A 22,578-nucleotide genomic window follows, 5' to 3' on the forward strand; every position below is an offset into this window, starting at 1 on the left:
CCTACGAACAAACATTAAGGAAGGGCAGTGCAGTTCGCACCGCCAACATCAGGGGCCAAATCAAAAGACGTCCGCCATGTCTGAAGTGCCCGGATGTATATCCCAAGATGCCACAGCTAATCTTTATGACGTCATTGACTTCGTTGAAATTTTTGCCCCCCGAACGCTTCCGGAGCCTTCCGAAGGACTTCCGGAAGCGTTCGGGATTCTTCGGGGGACAAACCCACATCGCTGATTGGTCAACGAAGGCCGAAGGGGCGGGCTGCGCACATGTCATCACGAGCTGACAGCAAGTGGCAACGAGAAACTTGCTCCAAACAGCGGGACAACGTTCGTCTTTCCTGTGCGATTTGCGACCAATTTAAGATCGTATAAGATCTTTTCTGCCGTCGAAAGATCCCTAAGATCTTTAGCGACAACATTTTGTGGTATTCTATGTTGTATGGCCGAGATTTGTGGCAAAATCTCGCCCAGTATTCCCGGGTGCTGTATCCTAAAGGGTTGATTGATTTTTCCGGACCCCTCCACATATAATGTAAGCTGGAATATCAGTGCGATCCTCTTTGATCTTTTTGATCCCCTCCGTACACCCTAACCTTGAACAAGGACGATATTATGAGCGGAAGACCACGGACAACATCCTTCGCCGAGGGCAATAAGCCAGGACACCAGGCACCATCCTTCGGAGGGGTGAAAGTCAGCCGTAAGTAGTCTGTCCTCCATGTTCCCTCCCATCCTTCTGGATCAACTGCCATATTTGATCATTTTTGTCGCCCTCCCCTCCCGATCTTTTCACGCCCATGTCTCACAACCTACCCCTGGTGTTTTGCCCAGGGGATAAAGATGGCAGCAAGGTGACTACTGTCGTAGCAACTCCTGGTGCAGGGCCCGATCGGCCACAGGAAGTGGCCTACACGGACACCAAAGTGATCGGCAATGGGTCGTTTGGGGTGGTGTACCAGGCCCGCCTCTGCGACACAGGCGAACTCGTGGCCATCAAGAAGGTGTTGCAGGACAAGAGATTCAAGGTAACGATCAGACCAAACCTTATTTGTACGCCCACTTTGTGTTTCTGAACACCCATGATCACACGATTCCTGCATCGTCGGTCACGGGCTGTGTCTCTCTGGCCCTATTTGCGTATGCACTATGCTAACTAGATAAATTATTTAGTAAAAATGTATGCTGGCATGGTAAGGTTGCCTCTGAACACGTTTATATTTAAAAAATACAACTCAGTCAGTGTCTGATAACTATAGATTATGTAGCATTTAGCCTAAGACATTCACCAGTGTTTTGATGTTGATTTTTTAAAATAGAAATGGCTTCCAGATGTCCATATGTAGATTTGTGGTGTTTTTGAATGTTCACCTTGAAAAAGGTGGTGTAAATATTGTAATATCATGATCTTGATTACTCTATCTTCATACTCCCAAATTTCAACTGGCATTCATGGTAAACATGTCCATTAAGCAGCCATTTCCCATCGGGATTAAAGTGATATTAGCTTTTTTTGATTTTTAGACGCAGACAACTTTCTCCTCTTCTTTGTGAAGCTAATTATATTACTCAGATTGACATGTCGTGCTTAAGCATAATAAAGAGACCCTGGCCATATTTGATGATTATAAAACTTGACAATAGTAGTACAGATAATAACAAATTTTGAACACCTTGATTCTGGGTTGATAACACTGATGTAGTACTTGTAGCTGTTTCATGTTCTTTGTTGGTCTGATATGAGACACTGAGTGGGTGGTACATGTACATCAGTATGGGTGCATTTAGTTCTAATAGTGGATAGATTTGATGTAAATACTGCAAGCCTACTGAGATATGTTGGTAAAACAGGAAATAGGGAAGAACATTTCTTTGAGTTTGAGTCAAATATTGCACCACATCATGATTTGTGTAGACGCAATCCCTCCTAATGTACCTTTTATGATTCCTTTCAAAAAAAGATATGTCACTAGTCATAGCTTTATGTATCAATGCACATATGAATATAACCTTCAATCCATTAAGCAGAGAGCATTTGTAATAGAATGTGTGCCTTGCAAGGACCACTTGGGCCCTCTGTAAAACCGTGGGCACATTTTGAGTGTCCTTATGTGCCCATTGTTGTCCATGAAGCCCCATCCCTATTCAACAAGCCACCAATCCAGTGACCTTGTATGAATCAGGACAATCTGATAACTTAAAATCTCCAGTGGGAAGTCTGGGACAGAAGATGTTAGACAGGAATACAGGTGTAGTTTAATTTCAGTCCATCAATACTGCAGAGCTCTTTACAACCCCCAGTGGGTCTTTTTGCTGCTGTAGCAATAACATTAATTTTCTCTCTTTTTGCTCAAGGAATACATCTAAATGCACCATATAAAAAGGTTATAGAAACAGATCCATTCTAATAACTTGTAGATTGTAAACATGTTTGGAAGATATTTAAGATGTGTGATAGAAAAAAATGTTCACGTCATGTTTTCTGTGCAAGTCCATTCTCGTATTTTCTTTGAACCAATTTCAATTGCGACCTGAATCCATTTGACTTGAGTATTACCCTCCAAATTACAGTAACTCTCATACTAAGTACTGATAAAGCTGTACCTCTTTCAGTGAAATTCTAATATTTTGTGTTTTACAACTTGTGTAGCTTTCCAGCACATTGGTTGACTACATGAGAATGTATAGTCTCTCTAAGATCCAGAATCTCCTTAGAATCAACCTAAGCAGGTCATGCAGAACAGGAATTCCATCCTGCAAGAAGATTTTGTGCCAGACATACAATCAAGATAGTTTTGCCCCAAGGAAATGCTGTTTGTGCTTGAAATGAACGTGTGTTGCAACACATTGTTTGGTAATCATATTTGATAGACAGCAGCAATGTGAAAACTGAAGTATGTTTCTATTGGCTTGTCAAACAGACTCATGAATAAGTAACATATACACTGTCAGCTAGATTTTGCTGTGCAGCCCCCATATCTGTTTGATAAGACTGAAAAAGTGTTTCCAGAAGTATCTTTAGGACATCAAGCCCATAAAACACAGAATGTCCATGAGATACCAAAGTCAGCAGGTAGCCCTTATTATTCATGTTGAAACATGATGAAAACACAACTGGCCAATGTGATTTTATTTTAGAAGTCCATTTTTGGGAACGACGGTCAAAATTCCCAACTCTGTAGCTACCTGTACAATATTTGTATCTTGTCAGCCTTGTGATAGTCTTTTACTCTGCATTATGTTTTGCTTATGGTCGATTTAAGTACTTACTATTGTAGCTGAATGTCTATTTGCTGGCTCAGACAAGTCATGAGTTCAGAAATTCAACCTGTCACCTCCTGGTATTGGTAATGTCATGATCCATCTTGTTATCTTCCATTCATCATTTTTAAGTGTAGATTTAGGTGTTGATAAGCAGGTATGACATGGAAATGCCCATTTTCGACGACATGACTTTTTGAATATGTCCCCAGTATCCAGGTAACTCCATTTGTTGTCGGGCTGTTTTACTTTTTATTTTATCTGACAGACTCATTTATACGTGATCTGTTTGTAGGGGTTTGTTGATTTAGTAACTGCCATAGCTGAAATGAACAGCACCTAACAGCTTATTGATCTGTCAGATTATGATTGATTGTATTTTACTATCTTCTCTGGATCATAAAGAAGCTGTTCCATATATGGACATGATGATGTGATCCATTTCACATGCAGTCTATGCTCATGCTTCCTGTTTGAAAAGCTACATGTGCTGATGGTTACGTCTACAGACAATATTTCAATTATCACAATTTGTGGTAGTGGTACTTAAATTTACATATGTCATAACAGAAATGTGACAGCCAAAAGAAATACAACGGTTAGATGAAAATGTTGTAGATCTGAAAGATATGGTTGCTGACATCCTAATGACATTTTTTGGCGATAAACCTTTCTGTACTTGAGTATTGAGGTAGTCCAGTAGAAAGTACATGCATTGTGAAATCTAGAAAAGGAAAGTAACCAGGAAAGCATTAGTCAAGGGAAGGCACACTTATGTTTGGTGTAACAGATTCTGAACTGGTGGTTTGCTTTGAAAGTCATAAGCACCAAAGTATTGATGCTTTTCCTGATGCAAATACTAGAAACAAGTAGAAACAGTGGCTTCAGGGCTCTCTCCAGAAATATTTAGGGGAGTGTTGCTCCCACTTTTTTTATTGAGGGCGCACAGCGCCGGAAAGTCGGGCCATGGAGGGGGAGAGAGGTCGCTACAAAACTGCTTCAATCGTCACAAAATGCGATCTACATTGACCAGATACACCGAAACTGTGAAGGGGAATTCCCGTCATGTGGTCACATGAAATCTTGCAGTCAACCAAGCAGAGCACAGGTTTTCTTACGCGGGCCAAACAGCGCTTAGAACAAGCGGTAAACATGTATACTAACGAGTAACAAAGATGGCGGCCCGGCGCTTGCCGCTCTATTTTGATGTGAAATCACGGCGTAAAATACAATTCATCTGCCCTACCTTAGCCGAACTCTCATGGGCGAAAAATTAAAGGAATAGATTCTCCGAATACGACCACAAATGGTGGTAACTTGCGGCAAATCACAGCGTAAGGGCCCAAATGCTCGGGCGAAAATCTTGTTTTTCTTAACGTATTTTCGCTGACTTTCTTTGATTGAGTCTTGAAAAAAAACAGATTTTTAATGAGATTGATGTATGTCAAAGGCACCGATATTGATTGTTTGCAAGCATAACAATAGCAAGAAGCAAAAGAGTGCTACTATCTGATGGTAGACGGCGTCCCCACGCCCATAACTACAATGCAAAGCCCAAATTGTGGTGTGTCTCTCGATAAGTATTTTCTGATTTCTCAGCAAGTTATGTGTGTAGATGTCGGGAGTAGCGACGCTGCTCGGCTAAACTTCTGCGAATTCCAATTTCCCTCCAAGTTTTTCAAAGAAAATACCCTAAATTTGAAAATTTTGGGAGTGGCGCAGCACCCTTGCACCATTGCCTAGGGAGACTCCTGGGTTCTCTGTTGGCTTGTGATCCGCTCTGCAATGTTTAGGTGATTGCAAACAACTGATCAAAGAACCATGGCTTAAACTTAGAATTGATAGTGCAAAGATATGAAATAGAAAGGTCCTACCTCATCGTGTAGGTCATGTACAAGGCTGTTAAGATCAGATAATGAGAGTGGGGGTATTCTGAAGGTTGGAAGGTTGTCAGGGGCAGACATTAAAGTCATGGTGCTTTCCATTCTGGCCAATCAGGGAAGCTGATTTGATGAAAGTCACCTGTTCCAAACTAACTCATGACCAGAGCTATAGGGTATTGGGGTTACAATAATAACTTACATACTTGTTTTTCTCTCCAAGATCAACACACAATTGATCATGAAAACCAGTAGTATTATATTGATCGCCACTGAAAAGATTCACGGCAAATTTGCATAAATAAACAGTTGATTGTGTACCTTTTTTGCACAAAAAAACAGTTGATTGTATATTTTTTACTGGCATTCAAATGATTTGATATGCTAATGATGTCTGCATAACTTGGTTGGCTGTGACATCTTGTGTGAAAACAGGTAGCTGCTAAGCAAACTTGTTATGCAATGTAACGGATTGAAAAACATTATTGACAATCAGATGCATTATGCAATCATGAAATTACTAGGCAACTAAGCAGCCAGCAGAAATGTATATTGTAATCCAGGTAATTAGCAGAAATATTGTGTTGATTTAGATCCAGATCATCCAGCCATGCTTCCAAGTGGAAATTTTTCAGATGATACTTCCTTTTCTGTGTACTATGCTGACTAAACATATAAAGACAATAAAACTCTACAACTCGATAAAATTTTGAGATTTCCTCGTAAACAAATCTCAAAATTAGTAGAATTTGTTTACCTGTATGTCTAGCCTTCATAAACGCAATGCCATCTATTTTATTTTTCCCTTAAGTGAGATCTGAGTAACGGTACTCAGGTTAGTTAGTTCACCTACTGGAAAATTGAGTTGATGGCTGTCAAACCAGGGGACAGTCTAGCCTAGGGGTTTCAGAATTACAGAATTTCGATTTGACAACATAATTTGACACATGGATGAACGCCATGGTTGGATGTTTGTCTATCAGTACAACAAGCCTGTACCACCACATAGCATGTAGCTATCTGATGTGTATCATGGATGAATTGATGACAATTTTTTTGTCAAGATATGGTAAAGAATTCAACAAGAATTGATGTTTTTCTGGTGACTTATTTGTTTTTGATTGGTAAATTTGTCTTGGTTACGATTTGCTGGGCTTAACTGGAGCCTTGCACATTGGCTTGCCACTCACTGGAACATCGCTAAAATCCAGTTTGTACTAATCTACATAAATGGCTTGCTTGACACACGCAGGGAAACTTCAAGGGAAGTTGAGGTGTCTGAGAATTTTCATTTACCCCTGGTTATGTACTATGGTATTAAATATCAGAAATTTGGTGCATTGCTTAATGTTTGATACTCCTCTCACGTATGCAGGGAATGGTGCTTTGATGTTGTAGGGAGACGTCTGGCTGAGATATGCAAATCATTGTGTGCAGAGATGTGAACTGACTTCTGTTTTTATTTTTCATATTTGAGCTCAATTTACTTATATTAGCATCAGGAATTTTGCAGTTCCCATCTTCACCAAAGGAAATTGTGGTTGGGAAATCTTCATTGCAAGGAATGTGCCTTCAGAAGATTAGCTGGTCACCGGATCGACCCTTTTATTTCCTGTCCGACTGATGTTTTTTTGTTCCTCTTCCTCTACAGAACCGGGAATTACAGATCATGCGAAAACTGGAACACATTAACATCGTGCGGCTTAGATACTTCTTCTACTCCAGCGGAGAAAAGGTTTGTATTCCTGTCTACTTGCATGGAGAATGTCAGTACCACAGTGCAAATGGCAAAAGCTTGTTGCTCGTTGGCAGGTGGTGTTTGTGTGTACAAGTGCCCAATATAGACAACTACCACATTGGTTTTATGATCAAATTATGTGCATGGAAGCCTTTCACTGTTGAGTCTTGGCTTCTGAAAATGCTTCTACCTACCTGCGAAAATGCTTCTACCTGCAGAGTGGCAGTGGGAAGTATTTCTTGCATCTTCTGGCAGTGGAACAAGAAAGAAGCACTGTTTGACAGACTGCAAATGGGATCTGAAGTGACACTAAACAGCACATATCATGGAGATCCTCCTATGATTTGTTCCTCTGAAATCTGTAATACTTGCAGGTTTTTGCCGTGTGCATTGTGTATCTGTGCTGTATGTGTTATTGTATCGCTGTAGGCTTAACCATAACATCAATAGCCAGGCTAATGTAGCTGCATAACTTTCTCTAGTTCCTTTTCTCTTTTGTCTGTGCTGACTTTCCACTTACATTTTTCACCACTATACCAAGCTAGATTGCTGTAGGTTGCCTGTTGTAACAGGCACTTCTGAACCAAAGTCTTCCGATTGACATAGAACTGTGTGCTCCGAAAATCATTCAGTTAGCAGAGGTTTTCTATAAATGTGTTTTGCAGAAATCTCTCTGCTCTTTTGACAATATAGGTTTGCTATATGAATGTAACCAAAGATAACATGTCCAGCCATGTTGTACTGGAGATGTATAGAATTTTATTGAAAGTTTGTTTGGATACAGTACATTTTATTATAGATCTGGAGAATTTCATTCGCAGCTTTTGTAGAGGATAATTGAGGGGTTGTTCCAGAATGAAAGATAGGATGGCAAGATGGCTATTTAAAAGTCTCTCCCATTTCACATTCAATTTTTTATTTGTTTCTGTTTTTATGATAACTTCTTCCTACATTTTGATTTTTAACGCTGTCTTGCACCCAAAAATAAATCTGAAACTGCCCTTAAATTGCTTAAGTCTCTTAAAGAAGACACCAGTCTTTGAAGTTTCCAAGCCAACCAAGTGATAGACTTTGTGTTCAGAAAACCTCTTGGTGCACATGGCAACCTACACTTGTTTCACTCACACTTGGTATGGTACTCCCATGCGTTTTGTTTTCTTTCAGTTGTCCTGTCTGAGAAGGGTAAGTCTAATTTAATAGATTTTGTTGGCTCAAGATTTGTTAGCATCTGGGCTGTTTTATCCAAACAGTCTCACATCTAGAACTGGTATGGAACCTGCCAAATTGGACATGGGAGACTGGATGGATACAGTGAAATTCTAACAATTGTTTAGTGCATGAGATGTCGAAAATGGTAGGCCATGAAATCCTGTCCCCATACCCTTTCCTTTTTGTACCCATGCATGTACCTTTCCAGTTTTTAATCTTCCATTCCATTGTTCCAGCAAATGCTTTCCTTCCTCTTTTGTTTGATTTCTTACCCTTCCAGCCTACTATCCTTCAGTTTTATTCCCTTCCTCAAACATATGAAATGAAGTATACACCTCCGGTAAGAATTATCCTGTATATTTCATACTAGTGGGTATGTTAACTGATGGGTATGTTCCTATGGATGGTAGATATTATCTATGCCTAACAGAACACAACAGCTCATCAACCTTGAAAGTAGTAGGGTATAGGCCACATGGGTATTAGACACCAATTCTTGTACAAAACGTATTTTTCTGCAAAGGTTATCATTTACTTACCCCTAGGACCCCTTCAGTACCTTGTGTCACAACTACGGGCCACAAGGTACTGAATGAAGGAACGAAGCAATTGTTTTCAAAATGTCCATCTTTTAGTCGACAGCTTTTGCATATTCTGGGACCGCTTTATCCTGTATAAACATTTGAACTGTAATATGATGAATGTGAGGCTGATGAACATGTAGGTTTTAGAATTAGTGATGCCCATCTGGACAGCCCTGTGTAGATCACCTCAGCCTGCAAGAAGCGTCTGGTTACTGGCTAAGTAGAGAACGTCACTCTTTCACCGTCCTGCCGGAGAGAAAGAGAACAATAAGCAATGGAAAACTAAAAACGTCTTTAGGAGAGATTCAGGAGCAGTCCTTTTGCCAAATGTTTACGTTTGTTGCACTAAATGCTCTTCAAAATAGCCACAAATACCACTTGGTGAGGGAGCCAGCAAAACAATACAGGTCTATGTTAAGAACACAGGATTTGTGGTTACTGTTAAGCCTGATATTACAATACAAAGCCACCAGTGTTCTCTGTTCTCAGTCCTTGATGTCCATCGTAGGAGGGGACTTGACTCATGATTGATTCAAATATGTCCTTGAATGGACATCTGTCAAGCTGTAGGTACTGGCTTGACATTTGGCCTCCCCTTAAAATGACTGGACCAGCCATTCTGCCTGAGCATGCAGATGAACTTGAATAGGATATGCTTCCCCGCCTGTAACTGCTATATGTTAACCTCCAAGTAACCTGAAGGTCACAGCCCCTGGTGTGGTGTACATGTAGTTCCAGTTTGTCCCATTACCTGAAGGACAGGATTAGGTTGTAAATTCTCCCCTCCCTGTAACCATGAAAGGTTGGCTCAGCGCAGGTAGTCCGGAAGTGCAGCTCTGTAGTTGGGCCGGTTCCCACCAGTCACATGACCGTGAGTGGACGTGTAATTCACTTACCGAGTGGATTTGTGTCTGAGCCGTGTGACTGATCGATAAATGTGTTGATATTTCTGTGCAAATAAGGAAAAATTATCTAAAGCTCTTACAGCCGACTCCCTTATTTCCTCTATGGATGTCTGCCATTTTTTGAAATATTAATGCTGTCAAACATTGTCGGGAATATTTGAGGACTAAGTTTCTTTTAGCATTGAACTGCCTTATTGTCTTTTGTACAATTTCTGTCCAGTAATACAATTTAGTAATGCAGGTACTGTACAAGGCCAGTAATTGGTTAGGTGAAAAGGACGTCAATACATGGAAGAGCTGGCAGATTTGTGTTCATCATTATTTCACCTAACATATATGCAATTAGTAATCATAAAAGAGGCTGATAAGATTTGGTCCAATCTAATGAAAATTCCATGTTTGGTTAGCCAGTTATTAAGCACACGTGCTATTCAGGTCATGTACATTTGTACTTTCAGTTTTATTGTGTGTAATTGGATCACTTTTGGACAAAACAAACCAACTTTCCCCATTAGAATGGAAGGAACAGTACATGGGTAAACAGCCTGTTTCAACACACCTGTTCACTGGAAAGGTCGAAGGTCAAGGGTGTGCAGGGGTCACTGTAGATTGTAAAGTTATGATAAAGCTTCTGTTGTCTGTGACATTGGTGAAGAATTATTTCTCATTGTGCTATGTTATAAGGAGCCGGCCATTTGTTAGAGAGGCTTGAAACTGGCTATAGAATGAAGGCATGTCTTCAGAATCAGAACACTGGAATTTAGGACTGGAACTTCTGCATTATTGGTTTGTACATTACATGATGAGAAGGCAGGTACATCCATAACAGATTTATGGTGTAAAGTTGGGATGTCGACCTTCATGTTTCCTCCCTTTAGCCATTGATATAATTTTCGCAGTTTCCTCTGAGGCGAGGGTTATTCATAATGGCTTCCTGGGCATCTATACTGTCATACACTGACGGCAAGGAAAGTGAATTACCAGGGTTTTAGTCATGCAAATTTTCTTCTCATCAGTTTGGGGGTATGGAAGGAATTTGACATCTTAATATTTTATATGGTGTCATTAGCAAGGTGGCTTTAGATGATTTTGTAAACACCAAGAGTTTATTGAATGAAATTTGGTAGTCTTAATTCCATAGTTGAAATTTTAGTAAATGCTGCATAAGCAAAAATTGTTCCATAGAATTTGATTAGAAAAATACTTATTAGGACAAAGAATTTCTACAAGATTTATGAACCAGTTATTTTGGACAGTCATATTCCATCAAAGCACCCCAAGGGACCTACATCAGTTTTTGTGCCTGAAGAAATTGCTTCTATAATTGCAGCAGTGGGTAGCCGTAGACCCATTGTTATATTAGAAAAATTGAATTCAGATAACCACTGCAAAAAATATCGCACCATAAGGTTTTAGAACTGCAAACTGCCTTCTGTTAACTTAATTAAGGAAAAAGATTAAAACAAAACTTCTTCTGTCAATCTTTTGCACATGTTCTGTCCTTTTTATCTTCTATCACTGTTATTAACCAATATTGTTCATCTTGGTGTAGTCGGCTTTGGTTTGGGTATTAACATTGATTTCTGTTGTGTTGAATTAACAATTGTGTTGAGTTAACAAGAATGCATGAAATATTTTTGTTTTACATCGATCGCACAAACTTTGATTCGCTTTTATTTATGCACTGATATGTTGATTGACAGAATGAGATGATCATCAGCAGACTTTGAAATCAGACACTGAACATGGACATTATCTGTCAATCCTGATGCATTAAATCTTATATTTGATTGGTGATATGTACTGATTGTAGACCTGAAATATGGAGAGAAAAATTGTTTGAATTACCATGTATGCAGAAAGTCTGGGAAAACCCACTTATTGCTGTGAACAACATTTTGGATTACAGGACAAGGCAGGGAATGGAGCAGGGTCCGACTCACGGGCTGCCAGTGTAAGCATCCTCCTCCAAGCTTTGTAACATGGGCAGAGAAATATTGCCTTGTAGCTGTAGGTACCTAACTCAGTAACTGGCTCAGCTAACACTTAAAGACTGACCTTGTTGTTCAGTCAGTTTACTTACCGTAGCCTAGCTTGCTTAGTATAATGCTCTTTAGGGTAGTTATAGAAAATTGAAGGATTGGGCAAAGTATTAGGTTAAAAAAAACAACTAGCATTTGTTTCTTTTTAGTATGCTTTATTTTATCATTAATTTTCTTTTAGCCAACCAGCCAGCCACATTTACGTTTTCCACTTTTATTCTTTTACCTTCTATCACTAATTTATGTAGCATTGAAGACTACCATAATGTAGCATACTGCTGGGAATCAAGTGTGACTATTAGTCTATACTATTGCTGACAATGTCCAAAACAGTAGCCAGAATTTCATTTGCTATATTATGAAACCAAAACCAGTGCAGTGAGTAGAACAGTATCACAGATGGTATCTAAACCCCTGAAATCAAGTTCCTACCCAGATTAACAGGGTTTTTGAGAAGTAGACACAAATCCAAACTCAAGCTGCCAGAGTCAGGGTATGGCATCAACGGATGGTGCAAATATGAATCATGAATAACAAGCAGCCTTAAATGATTAGTCTAGATGGTAGTTATGATCTGAAGGCAGCATATTCCCCTTCAGCTAACACCCTGTAAATATGTAATCATATGATATCAGGCCCTTTGACTTTTAGAACTCAGCATAGAAGCAGACAGATGGTGGAAAGGATAAACAAAATCATTTTTTGAAAATTATTTTTAGATTCACTTACAGTTTAACTGTAGAGTCTACTTGTTCCTGTGTTGAGTTGTCAAATTATTTATTTCTTATAAATTTTTGTCTTATCATAGCACTTTTGACCAGCAAAAAAACTTGTAGTAGCAAAATGTTAACATCAAGGGTTCTAAACACAGTGATGGGTAGGTATGATGAAAATCAATAAGAATTGTTGTTGAGAGTAGTGCCAATGGGCGTCATGTGCTCTTAAAAGCTTCCATGACTAAGGATGGGTCCATGAGTCATTAATTATCATGACTAGTCATAGCCAAGTTTGGAAGAGGTATTTTTGAGGCAACTAACATCATGCTGGAAAGTTATACAGACTGTATTTCCACCATAAACTAAAGTTACACCTTAGTGTTGTGTCCGAACCTTTGAGCCAAACAGTATTGAAATGTGATGTTTGTATCACGCAGTATCATTGATTCCTGGACTTGACGGTATTGTAAGCAGGGCATTATTCCATACTAAATATGTCTGCTATGAAGAATTGCATGAATATATATACATATATATGATATACATATTTTCATTAAAATCATCAACTCTCATGTTTTAACTCTGACACCAAAACAAACCAACTTGTTAGAAATGTGCTGGTAGTCCTCAAATAAGATGCTTACAAATCTCACATCAAATGTATAGCTATCTTAAAACATAACACCTGTAACAAATCTGAATATATGCATTCACAGCTATTCCCTCCATCAAGCATCTTGCATATTCATAGATTTAACATGATATGTAGCATTATCATAATTAGCTTACATCATATTTGTAGAAGTGTAGCTGACCTTCCTCATGTTGATTGTATGACTTGTCATAGTGACATTTCAGACGATATTGCTTGTAGGGATCCTAAGGAAAAGAACCAGAAGTCATGATTTTCCTTGATGTGTATGTCACAGTAGAGATGGCGATTCAGGACAATCGGCGATTGTCCTAGGACAGATCGCGATCGCAGTCTGTCCTAGGACAAACGGCGATCGTGATCTGTCCTAGGACAATCGCGGATCCTACTAGTAGAGATTGCGATCGCAATCTGTCCTAGGACAAACGGCGATCGTGATCTGTCCTAGGACAATCGCCGATTCTACTAGTAGAGATTGCGATCGCAATCTGTCCTAGGACAAACGGCGATCCAAACTTAATGATGCTAAGATATACTAATAAAGGAAACAGCAATATCTTGTATAATCCATGATTTTATTTAGTATTTACAAATTCTGAGATTGATATTTTGACCTGTTTTAACACTTTACAATTGTTATTGTTCTCCTATGGTTGTGAATTTAATAGGTGTGAAACTGTGAGTAATATCTTGACACCTCAAAATTTGCATACTGAAACATTGTTGGATCACCTTCTTCCAACTGACATCCTTCACACATTATCAAAATTTTGTCACTCAACTTTATCAGAAATTACAGAAAACATACTCATTCATCCATTATAAAATATGAAGTAATTCACCTAAAATAGTTGATAATTATGAAATGTAGGTAGTATGCTAAACCTGATTGAAATGTTGTGCAATGATTCATTCTTTTTTCTAAAGCATTTCCATCTAGTCAGAATTTGTCCAGGCAAGTAGAATCGCCGTTTGTCCTAGGACAGATTGCGATCGCAATCTCTACTAGTAGAATCAGCGATTGTCCTAGGACAGATCGCGATCGCAAACTTGTCCAAGTAGAATCGCCGTTTGTCCTAGGACAGATTGCGATTGCAATCTCTACTAGTAGAATTGGCGATTGTCCTAGGACAGATCGCGATCGCAGTCTGTCCTAGGACAAACAGCGATCGCGATCTGTCCTAGGACAATCGCCGATTGTCCTGAATCGCCATCTCTACTGTGACATGTACATATAGAATACAACACGGGGTATTCCGTATCACCCGAGGTACCAGCCCGACTGCGGGTCGGATCGCCCGGAGGGCGATCCGATCCGCGGGAGGGCTGGGACCGAGGGTGATGCGGAATACAACGTGTTGTATTTTATTTATGTCATACCTTGGTCATACCCACTCGAGAAAACACACATTTCAATGCGCCAGAAGTTGAGGGAGTTTCGTGTCCTCGAACAAGAAACTGTAGCAACATTGATTCCAATCTCCGAACCCGTTATTCGAATTTCCGACGGCGGCGCAACAGGCGCGCTCGAAATGCGTTCGAAATATTCTATGGAAGCCTGTGTGATAACACTACCAAACCCTATGTGATCCGGATAGTTATCACACGGTCCGGAACACCCGTATCAGGCCCAGGCATGACATAATATCCGGTATATTGACAAGAATGTCAAGTTGTAGCACAATTTCATGCAATTCTATAGTCTCAGAATCCACACATATTGCCGTTTTCCTTCCATTATAGATGTGTGGTTGGTTACATCTCTATTTCATAATGTATGGGAGACAAGGTTCCAAATCAAGGTATTGGACAAGTTAGCAGCCAGTACTTTAGCTATAGGGAATCTCCATTAGGGGAGTGTAGGGTTTCAAATGAAGTCAAACGGCGAGTGTGCCAGAAAACTAGGTCTTATAACTTGGTGCTACCCTATGTTACCTAAGAATGTGAATCCAAGGATGGTCCATGCATAGATGAGCAATAGAGATGACAACATCTCTTTGACTGTGTATTTTGCAATGGCTCAATGAAATGACTTTAATTAAATGAGTTTTGGATACATGAATAATATCTTGTACCTGTTAGTTCTGTAATCGTGGTAGGAAGCTGTCCCACAGTGAATTGAGTAGTCAAAGAGAAGACTTAGCTTTGATGTTGAAATATTTCAAAAGCAAGGGGCGCACCTTTTTGTACAGATATTGTTTGTCATAAGTATCAACCTCTACAGAAGAATTTACAAATGCCTTCCATGTGATGTAGTAATGGCACTTCATTGTAAACTTCATATGAAACCACAGTTAGAGTTCTTTGAAAAATGTTGCAGTTTAACTGTATACCAGCAGGTGATTTAAAAATGTTGAAAGGTAAAGCTGATAGTCAGTATCACTATCAACCATATGGGACAGTTTCTATCTAAGACTTTTTTAATGGCTGTTTTAGGAAAGGTCTTGAGGCAAGAAAAACATTCCAATACTTTTAAGGTACAAAAATTTCATTTGACATAGACCCACAAAATTGGAGGAAAAAATTTTTGAACTCCATTTTGCCTCATGTTATTTTCTAGAACAGCTTGTTAGATTGTGATACTTATGTTTTTTTGTTAACCTGCATTTGCCTTGTGTCTTATGTTCCCCTGCAGAAAGATGAGGTGTACTTGAATCTAGTGTTGGACTTTGTACCAGAGACAGTATATAGAGTGGCTAGGCATTACAGTAAAAACAAACAGACGATACCTATATTATATGTAAAGGTGAGTACTGTAAACTACTGTTGTTGTTAACATTGAGATTCGTAGAACATGTGATTGTAATCCTTCATATAGAGGCATTTTGATAAACTTGTGTTAAGGATGGTTTTACATATATCTGCAGGTGAAGTTGCTATGATGTCTATATGTGACTATAATGATACATTCAAGATGAGTATAATGGGAAAACAGGATGATGACATCAGTATTTAATCATGTAATACTCCTCCCATTTGGACTTTTCTTGAGATATTTGAGATCTCCATTGAGACCTTTTGGATCCATTTTGAAGTATTACTACCATTTCTATGATACCATGGGTGTTCCCCATACAAGGTAGTGCTAACATGTGATAATCCATGATGAGAGGGCATCAATGTCATCCTTGCACAATGCCATTCAATCTGCCTTACCATCAGCCCTGATGAGATATTTATTGGATTATTATATTTGGATATCTGTATCCTTTTGCAACATTTATGACTGGAAACATTGATCAAGTCAGCCATGATGTGAAGAATAGTTCTACAACAGTGTTACAGTAGAGATACTATTATCTCTGGTGTGATATGCATGTTACGTGTATGTGTGTATAATGCTGGTTTGCACATGGATGTGACTCTTACCACATTGTTTCCCTCTGCCCCCCCACAGTTGTACATGTACCAGTTGTTCCGCAGTTTAGCATACATCCATTCCATGGGAGTGTGCCACAGAGATATCAAGCCACAGAACTTGCTACTGGACCCTGAGACAGCGGTCCTCAAGCTCATTGACTTCGGAAGGTATGCGGGAGAGGTTTTTGTTGTTAAGTCAAGCTTTATTTTAAGCCTTTGAATGTTTCACAGTTTTTTGTCTCAGTAGAAAATCAACCATTCAGAAGTTAGAGACGGAATCAGCTTAACTCCATGTATGTGCATGAATCCAGACACAATCTCCAACATCAATACTTGTGCACATGTCCTGTCTATATTCCCAGTGCAGTGATGAACTCAAATTTTAGTAAATGTTCCAGACTATTTTAATGATGCAATATTTGAAATGTAGATAGACATTCAACATCTAAGTCCCTCTTTGTCGTGAACTTTCAGTGCAAAGCAGTTGGTACGGGGTGAGCCGAACGTGTCGTACATCTGTTCCCGCTACTACAGAGCACCTGAACTTATATTTGGTGCGACAGACTACACAACTGATATTGGTAGGTTAAAAGTTTCCTCTGCCTTCATGTACTCTACCATTGGTTACTACTTATGATAACTAAAAATAAATTTTATTATCTGTGGTATGAGGTGATGAGAGGTTCTATGTTTCTTGCAGTCAACACCTTTGTCTGATGTGGTGTGTTGTAAGGGTTCTTGCATGTTTTTTTCAGACACGTGGTCAGCAGGGTGTGTTATAGCTGAGCTGCTACTGGGGCAGCCAATCTTCCCAGGGGACAGTGGGGTGGACCAGTTGGTAGAGATTATCAAGGTACAGAAGATACTGTAATATTTACTTACAATTGTATTTACCAGTCAAATGTTTGATGAAATGTTACCCTAGCCAGAAATGATACATTGTTGTTCATAGTTCATTGTTTTTAGAAAAACTGTATGTTTCTTGATAACAAATCGCCTGTCCTCTTGCTTCCGTGGAATTGTTTTTCTGGATATACTGACAATAAGATTATTGCATTCTCCTATTCTTGAATGCTGGCTGAATTTTTCTTCTTCTTCTTCTTCAGGTTCTAGGAACTCCAACTAGAGAACAAATCAGGGAAATGAACCCAAACTACCAGGAGTTCAAATTTCCTCAGATAAAGCCTCACCCCTGGAACAAGGTAAGGCAGACTGTTTCAGTAATCAGGTTTGTGCTGTGGGGGCCCAGATGTGTTCTTGGTACCTCAACAGACTTTTCAGGCTCTTGTAAACTTTGGTACAGTTGTCATCAAATGGTGCTTGGAACCATGAAATTTCTGTCAAATGTTTTTAAAAACTTGTGAGATCATTGAGAAAAGAGAGTTGTGTTATTCCTTTGTATTTATAGCGCTACCAAAACTGCAGATCCTTAAGAATTTATTCTGTTGTGTAATTCACCCCGGAAATTCATCCCGAGGTTGTCTGATATTGGATATACAAATTTGTTAAATCTAATAGTAGTGTAGGCTTTGGAGCTCTTTGTCATTAAGTACCTGTAATCACCAACAGCTTTCACAGTAACACATGGTGTTCTTATTGCAATGTTCTTATGGTGTCCCTAGACATGCTTGGGTGTGCACAGATTTAAGTAAGTTTGGTAATGACCTTGATGATGATTATAAACTAAGTACTCGTATCTGTCAGCCTACCATTGATTGTGCCCACAGGCAAAACAAAACAACTGCCTGCAAGTAAAAATTACCCAGCAAAATTGTATACATGTCTGGAGGGGGGTCCGTTCCCCATTTTTGTCCCTTCCCTTGTTTTTTTACATTTCCCATTCCACCCTCCATGGTAAAATTGATTTCCATTGTTGATTGGGACATCCCTCCCATGTGTCTCGGGGACATCCGTCCTTGCCAACCCATTTCTTGCACACCGCCGAACTCCACTGACTCTCCCATCTGTGTTTCAATAGGTGTTTGGACCTCAGTCGCTGGCAGATGCTTTAAACCCTAATTCTAGAACACCCAGCTTTGGCAAAGGTGCCAAGGTGTGTAGACCCTTTCCTGTTTCACTCTCCACACCCACACCCACACTGCTACTCTTCCTTAGAGCCTGGAGAGGGTCTGTTCCACTGCAAATTCTGTCTACAGTCCAGCAGCTTGTAGAACTAGCTTTGCTTGTGGTGTCTTGTAGGCATAGTGGCCAGAACTCAAACAGGAACTAAATGATGCCTGTGAGATCCTGATTTGGTTGAGTGTAGATCACAGTGAATTTCTCTTTGGTTCAGCCCCATTATGTGTGTCTGTGGTTTGCAGAATTTGCAGGAATGAGTACCTTTCCCTCCAGGCCAGGTACAGCAGCAGTAAGCTCCAAAGACGGCAGCAGTTCCTTATCTTGTGTCCTTGTTGCCTCTGCAGGTGTTTCGACCACGCACACCACCCGAGGCCATCAACCTCTGCAGTCGGCTGCTGGAATACACGCCGGGGGCCAGGATATCTCCACTGGAGGCCTGCACACATCCGTTCTTTGACGAGCTACGGGACCCAAACACGAGGTTACCCAATGGAAGAGAGCTGCCGCCACTCTTCAACTTTACTCCACACGGTACGTGATTTCTGGTTCAAAGTTTAGTTGGCAAGATAGTGGCTCTTGACACATAAAAAGTGAAGGAACTTCATCTATTACAGTTGTTATGCTGATTGACTCTGAATTTGTGTGTGTAATGTTTCACTTTTTTCCCCTGCAGAACTGTCCATCAACCCATCACTGAACTCACGGCTCCTACCACCTCACTTGCAACAGCAGGGTGCTGCCCCCCTCCCCACCTCCAATACAGAGGCAGCCAACGCCGCATCTTCAGAAGCTGGAACGTCAGGGGGTGGGGCCACTGCATCAGCCTCTGGGGGGTCATAACTCTCACCAACCAATCAGGAGCTCAGGCACAAGTCTGCCTCCTGGGATTGGTCGACCAATGGCATGAGGGCTGGTCTTTCCTCATTCTACTGGTCCACCAATCATCAGTAGGCTTACATATCACAGCCCTCCTTTGTCCTACCTTGGTCAGAATGCTGGTGGCCATTTTTTGTTGCTTGTGACAGAAATCAACAGGGTAGACCTGGCAGGCCCATGCCGTCAGGGGTTACTGTGGTTACTGAGCTGTTTTGTCCAAGTGATCATGTATGAGAAACTCTGTGTGGGAGAAACCTGGATACGAGCACTGTTCTATGTAGCTTATGTTGTCAGTGCAAGGGAAGGTTACGACCCAAGTCAACAGAAGGGGAGGGACGCTATAGCAAAACCAGATACAACGTTGTGCACGTCTGGGAGGGTGTGTTGAATTCCACACAGCTGCAGAGGCCACTGTAAGGCCACGTTGTAAATGTAGATAACTACAAGAAGACAACCCGTGAGGAAGTAGTTCCAGTTAGATAAGAATTGTTCAATGTCCTGTACATAGTCCTATGTTTTGAGCTGATTCTGGGTCCTGTACGTGCACCCACTATTCCATGCTGTAGGGATGGGATGGCACTGTTGTGCTCGGGGGCAAATGTTGCTGGGTCTCACCATCCAAGCCTCAGGGCATGTCATCTGTCATGCATGTATGATGTTAATGTATACTTAGTCTTGTCCCCGGACAAGGAATACCCTATACTGTACCTGTCGGCATGTAAATAAGCCAGAAGACAAAATGAAGAAATTGCCAAATTGGTCCTGAAAGATGTTACGATGACTCCAGGCCTCTATTGTATCAATACACTTACACACAGTAGATAGTTGTAGTAGTCTGGCACAGCCCCTTATGTACAGCACCTACCGGTACCACGTGGCAACATGTACAGTAGGACGTGGAGTCTTGCCACCCTACCTCAGTTAGCATGTCTTGGCCATGTCTTGTGATCAGCTCTAGTGCAGAGGTAACTTTCTGGCAACGTAGGAAGGGGAAATTTAATTTGTTGTAAATATTGGTTAAAACAATTCCATATTGGTAGCTTCGAGCTGCCCCCTCTTCCCTCCAGCAGTGACAAGAATACTTATCCCTGCTGTTCTAATGGTTGAGACACTACCGAGTCTGGAGTGGAGGGGGTGTCAGCATGTGATCATGTGTCCTATGTAGTGTTCAGCTCCAAAAGTTAGTTGGACTTGCTTTTTCAAGACCCTATGATGTGTTATACCGAGGTTGGCAGTTTGAGGATTACTTGTACACTATGTAATGAAGAAACATAAGGTTGTGACACACAAGTTGTAACCATATCAGACCACACTTCAGTGCGATTAGAGGTGCAAATATCCTTTCCCAGAGGAACAATTTGAAGAATGCAGAAAAATTGAAATAATTTGGGTTTTACGAAATGAAATCCAATGCTCTTATTTTGTGTACACTAGTTTTTAAGTAAATGAGAAAAAAGGCTTTTTTCCAGTTTTCATGTGCATGTTTTTTTAATTTTACTCTTTCATGGAAAAATAAGATATTGAATATATGGTCAGATGGGGGTGAACTTCAGCATGTACTAAAGTTATAATTCCACTCCACCTTCCCCTCCATGTATCCCTGTATGTATTTTCTTTGTACTGTAGACATGTGCTTCCTAAACAAATATGGCACCCTGGATGTACAAAACTTGCAGCTCAGCAAAGATACCTTTCTCGAGCTGCTTTCAGCAGATCTGTAATAAGAAAATGGCTCCATAATGTAGGTTATCCATGGTTGGTGGTTCCTTTTTGTAAGTATGTGGACATCAATGTTGACTTTTAATTTCCAATGTTGGATAGATGGTGCCAGCCAACCATTAGTACAATCCCACTGGTACATTTTCTATCAGTATACTCTGTATTAATAAATCTACCCTATTCTGAAACCATAACAACATCTGTCTTTGCTTCTTTTTACAGACTTCAGCTAGTCAAGAGGTGTATAGTTTGAAGTTAAACTAGACCAAATACTTCCCTGGTGCTAAAACCAGATATCAGTATTACGACAGCAAAAGACCAACAGGCAAAGAAGAGTTTGGAGATATTTAGAGCTTTTGTAAATTTCTTGTTACATTGATAATAGAAATATGATTCTGATAAGCATTATCTATTAAAATTGACGGTCTTCTCAAGCCAAATTACATACATTTTATGTGTGAAAGTCCTATCTTTGGGCAGAATGCCATTTTCACATTTCATCACTAATTATGCATAGGACCACATTTACATAATCTATACATGGTAATGTTCGCTTGTAACTAACTTACATTCTGTATGTCATAAGTATGAGATTCCCATCATAATGCAAATAAGGTCCTTGTTTGCATGAATGACATCTGTTAATGTTTAATCTGCTCTGAATTACATTAGATGTATTAAATCCTATCATGAAAAACACCAGAATTATCAAATTCCCCATCAATCATGCAAATGAAGCCCTAGTAATTTGCATTTAATTCTGTATGCCCCAAATCATGGAAGTCTGTCCCTTGAATTATCCTCTTTCAAGAACCACCTGGAAGTTCCATAACGGTGCCCCAACCAGAACATCAAGACCGCAGCATATCCAGAAAAAAAAAACAGCAGGAAAATTCTGTTGCAGTACCAAAGAAAGCCACTTGGAGTCCCTTAACTGTCTTTGTCCTTCGTCTTCCCAAGACCTACCCTCATACCAAACATCACAATCCATCAAGAGGTTATGCTGACCAATGTATCCACAAACACAGACAGACGCACCCAAAACATTACCACCATTTTTCAATACTGAGTAGAACTAATCACAGATGTGTGGTTCAGTCTTGTTGATTTGGCGAGTGAAAAGAGATGTACATGTACATTGAATTTTGTAAAGAATGAGCCCAAATGTCACATTTGCTTCTTCTTATAGAACAGTCCTGTCAACTTTTCCAAGTACAGATATACCAGTTACTTGTGCATGTATTTGAACATCTATTGACTATGCAACTGGAGCATATACAACAACACCCCCTGCTGGTCAGATATTGAACTGCAACTGCATATAAACCTGACATCTTCATGTCGAGCCTCACTCATACAGTCAACTATTAGTCTCTTCCAGATTAACTACACTGGCTGTAGTGTAGGGAGAACAAATTTGTATGGAGTTTGGCCACCATAGGGTTTCTTTCGCTAGCCGCAGCTTCCTGCAGACTGACTCTCCTGGCCTATTATTTCCCTTTTTACAGAATTCTACAATCCATACCCCCGTAGAAAGGTCTGGTGGAGGCGAGTCAA

General features: G+C 40.1%; 1 protein-coding gene across 9 annotated transcripts; it reads left to right on the forward strand.

Annotated features, from left to right (window-relative positions):
* The first annotated feature begins 206 nt into the window (after window positions 1–206).
* On the forward strand, window positions 207–21,218 carry LOC136433232 (glycogen synthase kinase-3 beta-like). Of its 9 annotated transcripts, none has more exons than XM_066425214.1 (13): window positions 207–703; window positions 835–1,028; window positions 6,793–6,876; window positions 8,044–8,061; window positions 11,487–11,531; window positions 15,623–15,733; window positions 16,385–16,515; window positions 16,822–16,928; window positions 17,103–17,200; window positions 17,454–17,549; window positions 18,326–18,400; window positions 18,771–18,957; window positions 19,100–21,218. In XM_066425214.1, the coding sequence occupies exons 1-13, from the start codon at window positions 616–618 to the stop codon at window positions 19,264–19,266; spliced, it is 1,401 nt and encodes a 466-aa protein (XP_066281311.1). In that variant the 5' UTR covers window positions 207–615; the 3' UTR covers window positions 19,267–21,218. The 9 variants fall into 9 exon arrangements, with proteins under 9 accessions (XP_066281311.1, XP_066281315.1, XP_066281316.1 ...); XM_066425215.1 differs by having other exon boundaries at window positions 212–703; window positions 844–1,028; XM_066425218.1 differs by lacking the exon at window positions 11,487–11,531 and having other exon boundaries at window positions 208–703.
* Window positions 21,219–22,578: the final 1,360 nt, after the last annotated feature.

The sequence above is a fragment of the Branchiostoma lanceolatum genome, chromosome 4 (genome assembly GCF_035083965.1).
Source record: "Branchiostoma lanceolatum isolate klBraLanc5 chromosome 4, klBraLanc5.hap2, whole genome shotgun sequence".
Taxonomy (NCBI): Eukaryota; Metazoa; Chordata; class Leptocardii; order Amphioxiformes; family Branchiostomatidae; genus Branchiostoma; species Branchiostoma lanceolatum.

What these genes read in the sequence shown, in the direction of transcription:
- LOC136433232 (XM_066425214.1), top strand. Translation starts at nt 616, where the DNA reads ATGAGCGGAAGACCACGGACAACATCCTTCGCCGAGGGCAATAAGCCA. An exon ending in TACCTATATTATATGTAAAG is followed by an intron (nt 15,734 to 16,384) that starts GTGAGTACTGTA and finishes GCCCCCCCACAG; the next exon opens with TTGTACATGTACCAGTTGTT. An exon ending in AGCCTCACCCCTGGAACAAG is followed by an intron (nt 17,550 to 18,325) that starts GTAAGGCAGACT and finishes GTGTTTCAATAG; the next exon opens with GTGTTTGGACCTCAGTCGCT.